The 17,641-nt window shown below is 48.3% G+C and overlaps 1 protein-coding gene across 1 annotated transcript in view; it reads right to left on the bottom strand.

Annotated features, from left to right (window-relative positions):
- The window catches only part of Rfx8 (regulatory factor X8), a 53,555-nt gene extending 36,301 nt beyond the window's left edge, over positions 1-17,254 (bottom strand). The window contains exons 1-3 of the mRNA XM_075978883.1: positions 17,052-17,254; positions 14,501-14,562; positions 12,321-12,407 (exon numbers count right to left, since the gene is read on the bottom strand). Coding sequence (XP_075834998.1) covers positions 12,321-12,407; positions 14,501-14,562; positions 17,052-17,078 — 176 coding nt within the window. The 5' untranslated portion in view covers positions 17,079-17,254. The remainder of the gene's footprint in view (positions 1-12,320; positions 12,408-14,500; positions 14,563-17,051) is intronic.
- Between the last annotated feature and the right edge of the window lie 387 nt (positions 17,255-17,641).

Genomic DNA, 17,641 nt, shown 5'->3' with positions numbered 1-17,641 from the left:
TGGTTCTCAACCTTCCTGATGCTGTGACCCTTTAATACAGTTCCTCACGTTGGTTGTGGTGACCCCACCCAACCATAACATTATTTTTGTTGTTACTTTGTAACTGTTATTTTGCTATGAATCGTCAAGTAAATACCTGTGTTTTCTGATGGCCTTCGGTGACCCCTGTGAAAGGGTCATTTGACCCCAGCAAGGTGGAAAACCACTGTTTTAGAGCCTTGTGCAAGCAAAGATACACAGAATCCATGGGATCGGGCGTGCAGATTAGCCTAAAGCATGCAATAGACATGCACAAGGGCCTGAGATGATCTCTATAAGTGTACTGTAGATTAAATAAAATATACATCGAAGCAGAGGGGGAGATGTTTCGGGAGAGAAAGGAAGGGAACCCGGCGAGGAGGAAGGGAATCAAGAGAGAGTAATGAGGGGGTAAATATGATCAAAATACATCATAACCATGTGTGGAAATGTTCTAAAAAACATTATTTTTTAATAACAAGTATATGCTAATTTAAATTTTAAAAAAATCAGCACGAGTTAGGACGCAAACTGGAGGCAACAATACAGTTGGGCCACAAGGCCGATGAACAGAGAACCTCTGTTGGATCTAGTCTTAAGGCCTGGCGTGGGAGCCTGGAGGTCTCAGTCAAAAGTGTCGGTGCAGTGAGGACCTGGTGAATTGGACCTAGAGAGAACTGCAGACACTTGCTGGGCTTGAACCTGGAAAACTGAGCTAGGAAGTAAGATTATGGTAGACCTGAGTTCCACATGTCCTACCCTGGGGTCCCCTGCGACCCAGGAGCAGCCACAGTGAGAACAGGGTCGAAGCAGGTCTGTCCAGGGTGCCAGCAACAAGGGCACACTGTGTCTTTGGGCACACTGGCTCCTGCGTCATTTCCCCATTGCGGTTCTGAATCAGACCATGGGGACATTTATTAGGCTCTGAGTCAAAGCAGAGTCATTTCCGAACTATGGCCCTAGTGAAGCCACACACAATACTCAGAGCTGGCCTTGCTGAGAAGGACGGGCTTCATGTCCCCCTCTGGGTGTCTAAAGCCTTTGCAGTTTCCAATCACCAAAGCAGAACCAAGAGCAAGCCAATGGCACAGAAGTGACCCTGTGTTAGCCGGTCCCATGAGGATGTGCGGCCCTTGTGGGCTACCACCCTTCAGCTGCTATGTCCTACCTAGGCTATTAAGATTTAATAAACACTGGGCAAGGGCAAGGGCAGTCAGAGCAGGGGAAGATAGAAGACCAGGGAGGAAGGAGGTGGCATCCTGCTGTAGCCACTGACGGCTACGCTTCCTTCAGCAAGACTCGTGGGCTCTGGAGATCCTGGACAGGAATGGCGTGGGGCGTAAGTCCTATTGAAGGCCCAGAGCCTCTAAATATTTAGTAACACGTGAACTCAGACTTCCTTTCCAGGTTCACCTATAGTCAGATTCTTCTGAGCCCCCCTTGGAGAAAACCCAGGGAACCCTTGTGTCTTTGGGAACCAGCAAACACCCAGCGTGCTTTATGTAGTATGAAAATCACATTACTTTGATCAGTTTTCCCAATCATTTGGCACTGAAGAGACCAAGACACACTTCCAGGACACACGGTTAATGTTAAATAAATAGATAAATAAATATCCTCACAAGTCTTTCAAGTGTGGCGTTAGCTCCACCTCTGGTTTGTCTCTGCATTCTTGGGCTTTGACATCACTGTCATTAACCCAGACTTCCATTACATCACTCTGACACCCCAATCTCTCTTGCACATCGCTCGAATGGCGGGGAAAACAACTTGAAGCAATTACAACGGTAAGAGGCTAAAAATGCAGTAAAATCCAATGCTCAGCCCATGCTGGCCTCGCATGAGCGCCCGGGCAGAAGCACGGCCTCACAGCCACCGTGGGTCTGCCTGCAGTGCTCTCTCACCACGGGTGACACAATTATTTGGGTTTTGATTGAAAGACACTCTTCACGGATAGCTTTGGAAATAAAGTTAAAACCGTAAACATAGATTTAGATAGAAACACGCCATGACGTCACAATTGCAAAATTTGTACAGTTTGATTACATTATAATTACAGGCATCGCAGAAACACACCAACCACTTGTCTGGTGCTGTGCTTCATTCACCCTAATCCTCAGGCCACCCTGCAGAGGTAGAAGCTAAGAACTGTCGTCCCGGTTTATAAAAGGGGCAGGAAGAGGAGAATTCGGAGGAGGAGGCTCTGATCTGAGTTCAGAGCGATTACCTATCATCCTGATCTTTTAGGGCACATGTGTCAGACAAGGTAATAACAATAGGGGCTATGGATATAGCTGAGTTGTAGAGACCTTACTTTCCATGCACGGGGCACAGGGTTCCATCTCTCCCAGCACACGGACACACAGACAGACACACAGACAGAAACACAGACAGACAGACATGCACACACGCAAGCACGCGTGCGTGCATATACACAGACACACACACACACACATCCACACACACTGGTTCCATCCTTCCCAAAACACAGATACAACAGACAGACAGGCACACACACACACACACACACACACACACACACACACACACACTCACACTGGTTCCATCCTTCCCAAAACACAGAGATATACAGACAGACAGGCACACACACACACACACACACACACACACTCACACTGGTTCCATCCTTCCCCAAACACAGAGATATACAGACAGACAGACACATGTACACACGCAAACACACATGTGCACACGTAGACATGCAAACACATACACACACACACTGGTTCCATCTCTCCCAGCACACACAGAAGGACAGACAGACAGACATACAATGGTTCTATCTCTCCCAGCACACACACATACACACAGACACACACACACACACACAATGGTTTCATTCTTTCCAGCAGACACAGAGACACACACACTCACACATGCACAGAGAGACACACAAAACCCATAGAAAAAGTGTTTCGAAACTAAAAATGTACAGGAATTATGCTACTGGAAAAACTACGCTGGCAAGCTGAGCGCCGTAGCTTAGTCTTTTCTTCATGGAGGAAGGTTGCTACTCAACTATTTAACTGTCTCCTGACCCATTAGATTTAATGAACAACTTAATTGCAAAATTACGACCTGTGGGGAAGCCTCTGTAAGTGTTGAAAGTATAAGTTATCCACATTTGCCTTCCTGATGCAAACTTCAGCCCCTGGGTGCGTGTGCTGGGAGGGGGCGGTCAAGTTTCACAGGGAGACGGCAAATAACATCAGGCATTGCAGTGGGTGGCTCTTGGCAGAGATGGCGGGGGGAGGGGTCCTTGGATCAAATGATAAGTTCCTGAGGACGTCAGGGGAGCTTGGGGCTGAATCCTGCTTCCAAAGTCTTTGCGAGCCAGAGTGTCATCCAGGGGCATGATTCTTCATACACAAGATTCTTTTCTTTCTTTTTTTCTTCGAGCTGCTAGAACACAACCGGGTAATGTATATGTTTAACCTTAACAAGTCCTAACCAGCCCTGAAAGCATAGGGTGGACAGGGCCAAAAAGCTGGTTGCAACTTGGACACCTCATTAGTGGGGAGACTCATCAGCGGTCTCGCTGGGGGGTCCTGGCCCTAAAGGCTCTGTTTACATCTTAGCCCCTTCTTGTACACTGGCTGCCTAAATGGAAGGAGAAGAGGGCGTTACTGGGCCAGGGGACCCTTTGGCAGAGCTGCTGTGACCTGGTACCGTCAGGTGGTGGTGGCCACAATTGCTAGGCTGCAGCTACCTTCTGCTGAGCTTGCTTTCCCCAAGGGGTGGGGGGAGGCGGGAAGAGGAGTGCTCTGCCTGTCCTGCATTGCTGGTACATGGATCCAGCTGTGGACGGATCCACAGCCACATTCCACGGGCTCAGGCTGCTACCCCAAGGCAGTCCCCTGAGCTCACCAACTGGCAGGAGAACAAAGGAATGGAAGTACAAAGGCTCAGCATTTGAAGGACGGCTTAGACACTTTCAAAGGCCTTTAGCTGGCAAAGTCCCGTGTGTGTGTGTGTGTGTGTGTGTGTGTGTGTGTGTGTGTTGGGTTGGATGTAATGCATGTGTGTATGTGTGTGTTGTTTGTGTGTGTATGTCTGTGTGCTGAGAGGTATGAAACTTGTGTGTGTATGTTTGTGTTTGTGTGTCTGTATGTGTGTATGTACATGCCTAACACGTCTATGTCTGTGTACTGGGAGAGATGAAACGTGTGTGTGTATGTGTGTTGTGTGTGTATGTTTATATTTTTGTGTGTGTGCATGTCTGTGTCTGTGTGACGGGAAAGATGGAACCTGTACCCGTGTTTGTGTACAAGTCAGTCTATGTGCTGGGAAGGATGGAACCTATACGTGTGTGTGTGTGTGTGTGTGTGTTCGCGCGCATGCGTGCCCGTGCTGTGGCAGAGAGGAGGGCAAAGATTAGCTCCATTACATCTTGAAGAGAAACATAAAATCACATGTAATTCTTTTCGGAATCTATATGAAGTAGAATGGAAAAGGACAGACTAGTTTTCTTTAAAATGTTTTAACTTGGGATTTAAGTTAAGCAGGGCCACTTCCCCAGGTATGATTAAACACACATGTACATACACACACATGCACACACACACTCCACACTGACAGAGGAGGGAAGCGTTTTGCACCTTGGCCTCAGTCTGACGAATTTCTAGGTCAGCAATTACACCATGTCCAGGTGTTAGTTTGGCTGCCTGGCTAGTCCCTGGGAGGCTTGTCCCTGCCAAATCACACTACCCTGGGGATGAGAGAGAGAGAGAGAGAGAGAGAGAGAGAGAGAGAGAGAGAGAGAGAGAGAGGGAGGGAGAACGAGAGAGAGAGAGAGAGAGAGAGAGAGAGAGAGAGAGAGAGAGAGAGAGAGAATTCTGCACTTCATGACGGGGTCTTTTTCATATGGTAAAAAGCAAACAAAATCTTAAGATGCTGATCAGATCTTGGCCCTTCTTGGGTCTCGGGTGAGGTTTAGCACACCCATCTCATCCATGGACACTGCATCTATGTTCTTACCACACCCATCCCATCCCATCCCATCTATGGATGCATCTATCTTCTGTCACCTCCGCAGTTGATAAGCAGACATTGTGTCCTGGTCCTCAAGACAGGCCCTTGTATCCTGGGACATTTCTCCTCCCCAGCACGGGCATGGAGAAAGCAGCGTGGTGGTAGTCCCAGGGCTTGAGTGCAGACAGGGCTGATGGGATGGGCTATAGCAAAGCGGTAAGAAACATTCTAGACATTGAATGTATTTGATCTAGGCTGTATGCCTCTTCAAAGTGTTTGGGAACAGTGGCATAATGCTGAGAGCCACTTTCCCTGTTCTTAGCCAAATCTCTGTACTAATGCATGTGTGCCTGTGCGTATGTGTGTGTGTTTGTCTATGTGTGTGTTTTTATTACCTTCCCTAACACAAAGTCCAGAAAGTGTGTCTGTATTGGGGTTGGGAAGGGATATGTGTTTAAACCAGACCCTTGAACAGCCTAGGCACAGGTAAGTGTACCCAACAGTTGCTTTAGATCGCTTGTATGCGCCACTCTAAAACGGTTCTGATAAGAAATGCTTATCTTTCTTTCAGCTGTGGCGCTGAAACTCGGGACTTCACAAGAACACACGCTAGACAAGTGCTCCACCACTGAGCTACACCCTCAGCCCAAGGCTGCCTCCCCAGAGGAATCTCTATCCTGCCCCTCAGCAAATAGCAGGGCTGTTGTACATTAGCCGTCATCCCTGAACTCATAAAGAAACGCCAGCCTCGGCGAGGCAGACAACTTAGGGGAACCTCAAAAACCTCTCATCTGAAGCCTTGCCCAGGGCTCTCCCTTGGGTATTAAACGCGGGGAAGCGGGTGTAAGCAGAGCCAGCTGCGCTCCCTTGCTCCCTCAGGTTGATGACTTCCAGATGTACAGAGCTGGGCCCTCCTTGCTGGCTTCCCTTTCCACCACTCAGATCTGTTAGAGGCAGACGGTTCCGAACCTCCCAGGCCCTGTCACCTGGCCTCTCATGTGGGGAGAAGGGCGAGAGCTTTGAAGGGAAACAGGACTGGAGTGGTTGTAGCCTGTGCAGGTTTGAGATCCCTGGCCACCCCGAGGACTGGGCTGGGAGACGTCACGGGGCTTACCACGCCTTTTCTCCTAGATTATGGAGTTATGCTTGCTTTATTATTTTTAATTGAATTTTTTACTGGTGTAATTATAGATTTATGTGTAGCTGTAAGAAATAATCAAGGGAGCGGTCCCTTTCATGCTCCGCTCGGTTCCACCCAGCGATAACTGTTTGAAAACTATTGTACAATCTCCCTTTGGCTCTATTGGGCATTGATTCCAGAAGTCACCAACACTCTAAGCCTAATTCCATGGCTGCCAAGTCCCCATATGAAATGTATAGAATGTGCGGGGACCTTGCACACACCCCTGAACACTGGAAATCAGCTCCAGTTGACACATGTACCTAGGACAAAGGAAATTCTATGAAAAAAAGCTGCAACACTATATCATGTAGGGGATGATGCTTTTAAAAAAAAAGCAGTTCCTATATTCCATGCAGACAGAATTTTTCTTCCACATAATTCCCACCCACGGTTGATGAAATCTGCAGAGACAGAGTTTGCTTTCCCATGCCACAGCTCAGATATTGCCACTGGTACCACTCGCCTACCTTACTCACATTTTCTGTTTTACTCAAACTGTGCTTGTGTGTGTATGTAGCTAAAATGGAGGACGATAATCCGGAAGTACAGAAATAAGGATGTTTCACGGCATAGCGCTTTTAGAGCTAGGCTCGTCCCCAGCCTCCCTCACCCTGGACCACTCAGTTCCGCCAACCGTCTGCCCCTCGTCTCATCATTTGAACATGCCCTAGAAGTGGAATCTCTTAGGGTTGGGGCTGTTTTCACTTAGCGCAATTCCACAGAGATTTATCCAAGTTTCGACATGGGTCAACGGCTTACTCCTTTTCACTGGTGGGTGACAGTCTGTGGTGTGGATGTACCGCAGTTAGATGAACCTGCCACCTGCCGCAGGGCATCTGGGCTGACTCGAGTCCGAGGCTGTTAGCACTGCAGCTGTTGAGAACATTCTTGGGGGGCGGGGTTGCACGTGGACAGGAAGTTTCATTTCTCAGGGACAAATGTCTCGGAGATCGATGGAAGCTTAGATAGTCCTCACGTGCCATGTTTTTATGAAAACCTGCCAAACCATTTTGTAGGGTGACTAATTGTTTTATATTCCCACCAGAGATGTGGGAACAGCCCGCGTTCTCTGCATCGTCAATAGGATTTGGTCTTTCTAGTTCCGTTCCTCCCACAGGTGTGTAGGCACAGCTCACAGCAGAAAGGGCTAGCTGTGTGGGGTGTGTGTTTGCCTTTTGTCTAATAGGATTGTTTTTGAGTTTTCATACTATTGAGTTTTACGTGCTCTTTCTAAATTCGAGATTCTGGTCATCTGACAGCCGGGTGCATTGCAAATGTTTTCTTTCTGTGTCTTTTCTATCCCCTTTTCAGGACTTTTGAAAAAGTTCGATTAAGTTTTTCATTTTAGGGTTCATGCATGTGGGACTAAGGTTTGGAACTTTCTGCCTAGCCATAAGGACACATTAAGCTTAATCTACTTTTCAAATTTAATATTCCTATATTTTATTTATTTGCTTTTTGTTGTTAATTTTGTGCTACAATTTTGCAAATATTACCTAGTACAATCTCAAACTCTTGAACAATTGGGAACCTCAGCCTCCCTACTAGCTGGGGTACAGCCTTTTTCTTTTGTGGAGGTTGAGACAGGGTCTTTCTACATAACCCTGGATGTCCTGGAACTTACTATATATAGACCAGTTTGGCCTCGAACTCATGGACATCTGACTGCCCCTGCCTCTTGAGTACTGGGATTAAAGATGTGTGCCATCACGCCTGGCATAGCTTTATTCTCATCCTTCTATTTTAGGTTTAAGCCTCTGACCCTTCTTGAGTTAAGTTTCATCAAAGTTGTAAGGTTTGTGTTGACGTTCATTTTTCTTTTGCATGTGGGGTTTCTGTTAAATGTTACCCCTCTCTTATCAGTTCTCAACCTGTGGGTTGAGACAACTTTGGGGGTTGAACGACCCTTTCACAGGGACCACCTAAGACCGCTGGAAAATATAGGCATTTACATTTACAATATGATTCATAAGAGTAGCAGAATAAGCTGGGCGGTGGTGGTGCACGCCTTTAATCCCAGCACTTGGGAGGCAGAGGCAGGCGGATCTCTGTGAGTTCGAGACCAGCCTGGTCTACAAGAGCTAGTTCCAGGACAGGCTCCAAAGCTACAGAGAAACCCTGTTTCGAAAAAAAAAAAAAGAGTAGCAGACTAACAGCTATAAAGTAGCAATGAAAATGATGCTATGGTTGGGGGTCACCACAACACGAGGGACTGTATTAAAGGGTCACAGCATCAGGAAGGTTGAGGGACATGATGACTGTATTTGAAGTTGATCTTAAGACTTGTGGGCATGCTCGGCTATGCCATTTCTCTTCCTTTCTTTCAACATGGAGTCTGCTGGCTGTCAGTCCTGAGAAGCTGGTCTCAGGTCTTCTGAATGGTTCCTGGCTGGTGAGCACACGTCTGATTACTGTGGGGCCCAGGTACCCATCCCTCTCTCACCCGGTTTAGCCTTCTGAACCCTCACTTTCTAGTCTCCCCTTCCTCAGCAACTGTCCCAGTACTTGCTCTGACTGGGGACACATCTCTGTCCCTGCAGCTACGACAAAGCACCATCAGTGAAGTAACATATGAACAAAAGAAGTTTCTCTCTTACAGATCAAGGGGCTGAGAAGTCCGGTGGTGGCACTAGCAGATCCAGGGTCTGGCAGAGGCTCCCTCTCTGGTTCTAAGGCTCTAAGATGATACCGTGTTCTATATACCTCCACAGTGAATGCCAGAGGAGCAAGAGGGACAGATGCTCTATTCTTACAAAGCACAAGAGATAAATGGGCCAAACTGTGGCATGAGGGCAGAATGTCATTCATGAGGGCATTGTCCTTATGGTTTCAATCACTCATAAAGATCACCCCCCCACACACCATGTTTGTTTGTGTGCACAGATCTGTGTGTAGATGTGTGTGCCTAGGTGTGCTTGAGGCTCCAACTCCTAACACTATTACACTGAGGATTTAGTTCATCTTGAGTTTTGGTGGGACACAGTATTCAAACCACAGCACAGTAGAAACAGGCGAAGCTCCGGGGTTCTGCTGCTGTGAAGACTCTAATCTCACACAGTCTCTCAGGAGACCCCTGGACCATTGAGGTGGTTCTGCTGCTGTGAAGACTCTAATCATGAGACCACACAGTCTCTCAGGAGATCACTGGACCACGGCAGCCCCAGCCTCCCAGTGTCATCTTCTGCCAGGCTCCACAGCTGCACAGCAGGGTGCCCAAGCTTTCCCATCCCACCTTCTCCTCCACAGAAGCCCTGCTTGCTGCTCTCTCCCTCTTCACCTGTCAGAATCCTAACCTGTCTGACCCTCATGGCTCAGCGTGAAGCCCAAGGCCCCCATCACTCCTCCATCACCTCCTGTCAGAATGTCTGTTCCCCTTCTCACTGGGACCTTGTACATTTCTGACACTTACATCATATGTGAATCACATTAAACATGCATCTCGGTTCTCCTATTAAGCAAGCAGTGGGAAGGGGCCATGTCTCATCTGCACTACAGGCCAAGCAGCCACTCTCCAGGGGCCCCTCATACAACCTTGTTACTGTCAAAGCTAGAGGACTTTGGGAGTGAGTGGGATGCTGATGATGCTGAAGATGCTGATGATGCCGTGCAATAGATGAAAAAGAATTTGCCCTTGGTTTCTCGGGTGCACAACCACCTATTTGTGCCAAGTGAAGGTCCGGTAGACAGCTAATGAGCAGAGCAGAAATGCTGGCTGGGTAGAGAGCCTATGAGCCGTGTGGAAATGTGGGGGCAGGAGGCTTCCCTGAAGCTGGCACCGCTGAGGATGGTCCCCCTGATGTCATCAGGAATTGTGGGTTCAAGAGGACCCCAGCAGAGAATGAGGAGCGGGATTGTGGAAGGCCCGGATGATTAGAACAAGATAGAGCCATGCACACCACGGTCACAGGAAGGTGAGTATGGCTGATAGTAAGTCTTATATTATAAAGGAATATGAAGTATGCTCAGAAAAGGAAGCAGGATTGGAAGGCTGCCAGCAGTGCCTAGTGGGTGGTCTTTACCTTAGGTGCTCCTGGGAAGGGAAGAGGCAGGCAAATTAGGAAGCTTGATCTAGTGGCTATGTTTGGAGTAAGGGGGGACTGAGAAGAGGGCGGCCATATGAGCTCCATGGGAATCTAGCTGTCCCTCAGCATCCACAGGGGACCAGCCCCAGACCTCCTCCGATGCTCAAATCCCTTCTATGAGTGTCTGCAAAGAGCGTGACTCCTCAAATATGCTTTGAACCATCTCTAGATTACATAATGCCGAAAGCAATGCTGTGTGTTGTGCAAGGACTCTTAGGCTGCATTATTTGGGATACGGTCATAGGATGAGATGTCTGTGCGTGCTTAGGACAGATATGAAGACCACAGACTTAACTGCCAAGCACAAGGCCTTGGTTTGGTTGACTCTGAGGATGGTGAACCTTTAGCATGGCTCAATCTGTAGATGTGGAGCCCATAACCACTCTCTAAGCAGAATGACAAGGGCTTACAAGAAATATCAGTATCTCAAAGGGGAAGAATGAACAAGGCTTTCATGGAGTCAGTGGTGGCTTAGGATGACTGAGTGTTGTCGCAAATGGAAAGTCAAGAAGTGGAGGCAATTTTCAGGGAGGTTCTAAGTTGAAGTTTCCACACCCTGAGTGTGAAGTTCCCATGGGCCATTTCAATGGGAATGCCTGGCACACAGCCAGAGAGGGCTTCCTAGGCAGTGGGCAGGGAAAGGACCGGAGATCAGGAGATGAAGCTACATCCTTGTGGAGTGAAGGGTTAGTGAAAGATTAAAGGTAAGAGGCTCCTGGGGCTGGCGAGACTGACAGCCTCTACTCACTGGGAAGCGCAGAGGTTAAAGGAAAGCACAGTGCACAAGAGGGGACACATGGAGTCCTGAAGGCAATGGATGCTTCCAGGGAGACTTAACCAGAAATGGCTTAGGTGGCTAAGAAATGACTAGAATGAATCACAGAAGTCAACCAGAAATGGATCTCTGGCCAATAACATTGCCAAAGGCTGAAAAGGCGTGTTAGCTACATGTTATGTTGTTTCTGCCCTCCAAAAGGACTTGAGGTAGAACAGCCCACAAATCAGTTAGGTACAACTAACACTGGAATGATTTTCAAAGAAACAAGACTGGCAGGGGTGAAAGCTGGCCCTGGGGTCACAAGAGTGAGAAAACTAGCCCTGACCCCCCACACCAGCTGCAGCACACGGGAGAGTGGGCCCTGCACCCTACCTGGGCAGCACACTAGAGCTGACCCTGCTGTCTGGGTCAGAGATGATCCAGCCCTGAGGGTATGAGAGCTGGCCCTGCCCCCCCCATCTCATATGCCCCCTACAGGAATCAGGAGAGAGGGCCTTGTATCATGCCTGGAAAAAGAGTAGAGCTAGCCCTGGTGATATGAATGAGGGGCGCCTGGAGCTGAGGACCTGCAAATGGAACAGATCCTGCCCCTTGCTGCAGGCTGCATGGGGTGAGGTAGCCAAGGCAGTGCTGGAGATCCAGCCTGGGTCGTTACAATGAGGGGAAGCTAATGAGCTGACCAACCTGCCTACCACTCAGGCCCAGAAGCAGGGCTATGAGTTTGCCTACACCAACATCTACCAAGTCTATGAATTGTTGGAGCCCGTGAAGGGGACAAACCTACAGATTCAAAACAACAGGACCTCCATGACACAGGACAACAACAGGATACCCAAGAGGAGCCTCAGTGAGAGCCCATTATTGGTGGTGTAGCGGAAACCAGAGGCCTCGAGCCAGACTGATGACTCATGGTAAGGAACACTTGAGAGTCAAGATGAACAAAGTGAAGGACAAACTGTGTGTCTCAACCGGCCACACTACAGCTTCCATGGAAAATTTCTTCTTTGTTATTGCTTTTGTTTTTATTTTGTTTCTTTGTTTTTTTTTTTTTTGGTTGGGGGGCCATGCAAGGGCAGAGGGCGATACAAGAGGACAGGGAGATAAGTGGGAACAGAATGTATGTGAAAGACACAGAGAATCAATGAAAATAAAAGGGAAGGAAGGAAGGAAGGAAGGAAGGAAGGAAGGAAGGAAGGAAGGAAGGAAGAAAGGAGAAAGAAACCAGGCTTGCGTCCCATGACCAAAGTACTCAAGGACAGACACTAACCTGTGACAGCTTTTTTTACCCAGGAGGTAGCAGTAATGGGAGTAGAAGAAAGAACTTTTCTTGATATAGATTCCATCATAGTGATACCTGGAAAACAGAGGGCATCCATTAGCATTCACCCAAGTGCATGGTTTGTGTGCACAGTTCCCCTCAGTGAGGACCGCAGCAGGTTAGGTGTACCCACCGCATCACTGACCCACTGGAGTCTGCAGCCCAACACCAGATGCATTTCAACAGCCCTACTAAGGGGCTTCTCAATGTGATGTCCTGGGGCAGGGCCTCCTGTCCTACCACCCTTCACGCAGACTCCTTCGCGGCCCCATCTGCTCTGCACAGTCTGCGAAACTACAGCAGTGTGCCCAGGCTAACGACAGACCCAGATTGCTTCAACTTGATTACTGCCAAGGTTAGACTTGGCACTCGCACTGTCTCCAGTTTCTTCACGGGCAGCCAGTCCTTCCTCTAATTGACTTCTGTCCCTGCTCACTCATTTCCTGTCTTGATTTAAAACAAACAGCAAATGACAATGATAATTGCCTGGCAATTTTGATAAGGACACATTTGATGGTACTGGAATTTCCTTTCCTGTTAAAACTGTCACCTTAGGCCCCAGCCTTCTCCATAGGCTAATGGACCAAATACTTAAGACATTTTAGTTCAAAGTATAATTAAAGCAATTGGCATTATTCTATGTGTGTAATTATTTGAGCACTTTAATAAGTGGACACATTCCTGTGGCACGAAATTCTAATTGGTATTAATAATAAAGACCCAGAGTCAGAAACTATGGGGTGAGAGCTGGGAGATCAGAGAAACAGCGTGGCCAGCCACTAGAGAGACCTTTTACCTCTACCTAATCCTCAGACCAAAAAGGTGATCCTGTTCTCAGACTGCATCTCCAGACTGCATCTGTCTCCACCAAACCTCAGACTGCTGTCGGAGACCAGCTTCGACAAAAGTACCACTTATCAGGGCAGGGACATGGGGATTTTGGGGGCCTGCTCCTCAGACTTGTCCCGCCTTATATTCCTCTCTCTGCCCAGACATATCACTCCGGGCTTCACCTTCCTAGTGCTGAGGTTAAAGTCCTGGGACTCCCAAGTAACTAGGATTAAAGGTGTGAGTCACCACTGTCTGGCCTCTAGTGGCTTAGCTCTGCACTCTGATCTTTAGGCAAGCTTTATTTGTTAAAACAAAAACAAAATATCACTATGCATATCTAAACGTTTGAAATATATTTAGTGGTCTTCATATTTTAATAAGATTTTGAAGCAAATGAATGCAGCGCTGCCTGAATGACTTCAGACACGGATTCAGTCTGAGCCACGGCACCGTCTGGTAAATGCTGTCCTGACTTCAGACACGGATTCAGTCTGAGCCACGGCACTGTCTGGTAAACGCTGTCCTGACTTCAGACACGGATTCAGTCTGAGCCACGGCACCGTCTGGTAAATGCCGTCCTGACTTCAGACACGGATTCAGTCTGAGCCACGGCACCGTCTGGTAAATGCTGTCCTGACTTCAGACACGGATTCAGTCTGAGCCACGGCACTGTCTGGTAAATGCCGTCCTGACTTCAGACACGGATTCAGTCTGAGCCACGGCACCGTCTGGTAAACGCTGTCCTGACTTCAGACACGGATTCAGTCTGAGCCACGGCACTGTCTGGTAAATGCCGTCCTGACTTCAGACACGGATTCAGTCTGAACCACGGCACCGTCTGGTAAATGCTGTCCTGAATGACTTCAGACACGGATTCGGTCTGCGCCACGGCACCGTCTGGTAAATGCTGTCCTGACTTCAGACACGGATTCAGTCTGAGCCACGGCACCGTCTGGTAAATGCTGTCCTGAATGACTTCAGACACGGATTCAGTCTGAGCCATGGCACCGTCTGGTAAATGCTGTCCTGAATGACTTCAGACACGGATTCAGTCTGAGCCACGGCACCGTCTAGTAAATGCCGTCCTGAATGACTTCAGACACGGATTCAGTCTGAGCCACGGCACCGTCTGGTGAATGACGTCCTGACTTCAGACACGGATTCAGTCTGAGCCACGGCACCGTCTGGTAAACGCTGTCACGCATGGCTTATTCTGTGTCACTCGTCTTGTCATTTACTGCGATACGCCTGTATTTTCATTTTCACCGTTTAACACAAAACAAACATCATTACTCTACCTGGCACTTCCTCGTGTGCCCAGCCTCCGGGTGCCCAGGTCAGGAAAAACCAAGCGCACGAGCTGCAGGAACAAGCGGATTTGAAGATGCAATTTGAAAACTGAAGACAAACTCATTTTTATCTACACTTACCAAAGAGTTATAAAAGTATTATAACTTATTATGAAAAGTATACATGCAAATGAAGAGGGGAGTATATCAGATACGCACAGTATGCCACAGTGGGAAAGGTGACATTTTAAAATAAACCTTGCTGTCCAGGCTATGGTGTGTAATGTCCTGGCTTAGATCCTCAGTACCAAACCTCTAAAACAGTGGTTCTCAACCTGTGGGATGCGACCCCATTGGGTTCGCCCAAGACCATCAGAAAACACAGATTTCTCCATTACCATCCATTACAGTAGCAAAATAACAGTTATCAAGTAGCAACAAAACAATTTATGGTCGGGGATCACCACACATGAGGAATTGGAGGGTCGCAGCACTAGGAAGCGTGAGAACCACAGTTCTAAAACCAAACTTCGATGTAGAGTCTCAGCATTCACATGCATCCTCTGTGTTTCTAGACGAAATTGCTCGCATCTGATGGGGTGTGCGGTCTTGCATTCCGCTCTCTTCAATATCACACCGAAGACTGGAGTCATGAAACTTCTCTCGAAACTGGGCTGTCAGCAGCTGTGGGGTCCAGCCTGGGGCTGCCATTACCATTCCACGGCTTTCCTCCTTCCCTGGCATCACTGTGTTTTCATGGCTCCCTCCTTTCTCTCATCCCAAGGTTTTTAGGAGAGAATGACACCTGAATTCAAGAAGAGCCACCTGAATTCACATTCTCATCCCTGGGCTGAGTTGCCTTGATGTGCCCATGTTCAGGGAGACCTGAGTTCCACTCATCCACAAGAATCTATTATAGTTGCCTGATCAAGGTGTTAACCACAGGCATGGTCTCCGGGCTCACGGCTGCTAGGAGAAATCTTGCCTGTAGGGACACGTTGGAAGCCAGAACAGGGAGCGCCACATCACTGCCAGTGATGTCTGCTCTTTCTCTGCAGAGCGGCTTGGCTGAGCTCCTTCTTCCCTTGTACCACCTGCCTCCCTTTTGCATTATCTTCCAGGAGCAGCATTTGAGAGAAATGAGAAGGGGTTTCATCTTTCTCTCATCCCTGTCTGTCTGTCTGTCTGTCTGTCTGTCTGTCTGTCTATCTATCTATCTATCTATCTATCTATCTATCTATCTATCTATCTTCTACTTACCTATTATCCACCTAGCTATGTATCTTCTGTCTGTCTACGCATCAGCCCAGCATCCTTCCATATGTCACTCTCTATCTATCCTTGCCGTAGCTATACAACAGGGCAAAGCAAAAAGGGGGAGAGAAGAACAAAACAGTGAACTGTGTGACAGCCCAGCCTCGGGGCTTCTATCTCCCGGGCATTTGTTATCAAATGGGCGTTTACTTAGGAAAATAAAAAAATTGCCTGAGCTCATCCATGCATGATGAAGTGGAGATGAGGGAATACAAAGGGGTTCTCACTAATGCACCACGCTCTCTGCTGCGAGAGGTGTGTGGGAAGGGTGGTCCAGTCACTCACAGTGTTTCCTGCGGGGCCACTGCAGTTGCCATCTCGTGACAACCCAGAACTCGCGTGGGTAGGACAAGAAGGGCCTTGGTGGCTAAAGAGAGAGCAAGGCTACGGCTCTGGTTCCATGGGCACCACCCACTGTCTGCTCAGGCCCAGAACGGCCAAGAACTTCCTGCGGCCAGAAGTTAGCCATGTGTGAGAAAGCTGGAGTTGGGGAGGGCAGAGACTTTTCCTGTATCGTTGCAGAACATGAAGAAAGCAGACACCAGCGGGCTCCACCAGAAAACTTATCTACCAAGCCAAGGGACATGTGATGAAAAAGCACTCAAGGCAAGTACTGAAGAAGCCATCACCAAAGGGTCTAGCTGGGGCTAGAGAGATGGCTCCGCGGTAAGAGCACTGTCTGCTCTTGCAGAGGACCTGAGTTCAGTTCCCAGCACCCAAGTGGCAGTTTACAACTATCTCTGCAACTCTAGTTCCAGGGGATCCCATCTCCTCACACAGATATACATGCCAGTAAAACATCAATGCACATAAAATAAAAATAAATAAATCATTTTTAATAAAAAAAAGGGTCCAGCTGGCTCTTAAAAGGACCTCTTGGTCCTTCCTCCCAAAAAGGTTCAACCAACACTTGGCAGCTGAGTGAGGCAGGGATGCAGGAAACAGGCCCCCACACCTGATTCTTTGCGGTGTGCCCCAGAGCTGGGAAATGGGGAGACCAGGCCATTTGGAAGCTGCATTAGAGCTCAGACACTGTATGAGCCTGGGCATTTCAAGCAAAGTTGTCTTGTCGCCCAGGGTTTCTAGGGAGGCCTGCTGCCTGTTCATAGGAGGGAGATAGGAGAGCACTAGGAACACAGTGACAAAGGACACAGGAATAAGGTCCGTGGCTACTCCCAGCTCCTGCTGCTCACGCAAGTGTGTGTGCAAATGGACCACACCCAATGGACCACGCTCGTGACTATACCTTCGAGAGGGAGGCTCCAGCCAGCATTTATTTCCCCCTTCTTAGCACTTTTCCATTTTCACATTGCTCACGACAGCGATGCAATCCTTTCCTAATCAGAAGAACATCCATCCAGTGTTATTTTAGCAGAGGAAATCGGCCTCCGGAAACTCCCCAAGCCGTGGAAGATACCATTTGCGGTCAGAATGCGCATCGAACTGGACGCCCGTTCGAATCATCTGTGCAGGAACTCCTTGGGAATCGGCTCAGTTCCCAGGGGAGGAGGGAGGAAGCGAGAATTGGATATTCTGTTGTTTCTCTTGTAAACATGCTTTGTGGTCATATCCTCTTCCCCTTCCCTTCCCTTCTCCATTTAGCCACAGCTTTGGCACACAGGATACATTCCCAACAATCAGTCCCTCTCCACTGGCCTATTCTCCAGGCAACTTGCCAGCCAAACTTAATGTTAGAGCCTTGGCATCTTGGGGAGTGGATTCTAAGGGAAATAATAAGACAAAGAATTCAAAATATATGTGGAGGTCAGACACCGGAGTCTCATTTCTTTCCGTTGGAATGTACTGCCGTCTAACAACAACCCACAACAAGATCTT

The sequence above is a fragment of the Microtus pennsylvanicus genome, chromosome 7, assembly GCF_037038515.1.
Source record: "Microtus pennsylvanicus isolate mMicPen1 chromosome 7, mMicPen1.hap1, whole genome shotgun sequence".
In the NCBI taxonomy this organism is placed as follows: domain Eukaryota; kingdom Metazoa; phylum Chordata; class Mammalia; order Rodentia; family Cricetidae; genus Microtus; species Microtus pennsylvanicus.
Note: the sequence above shows the minus strand (reverse complement) of the source record. Positions and strands in the feature narration are given on the sequence as shown.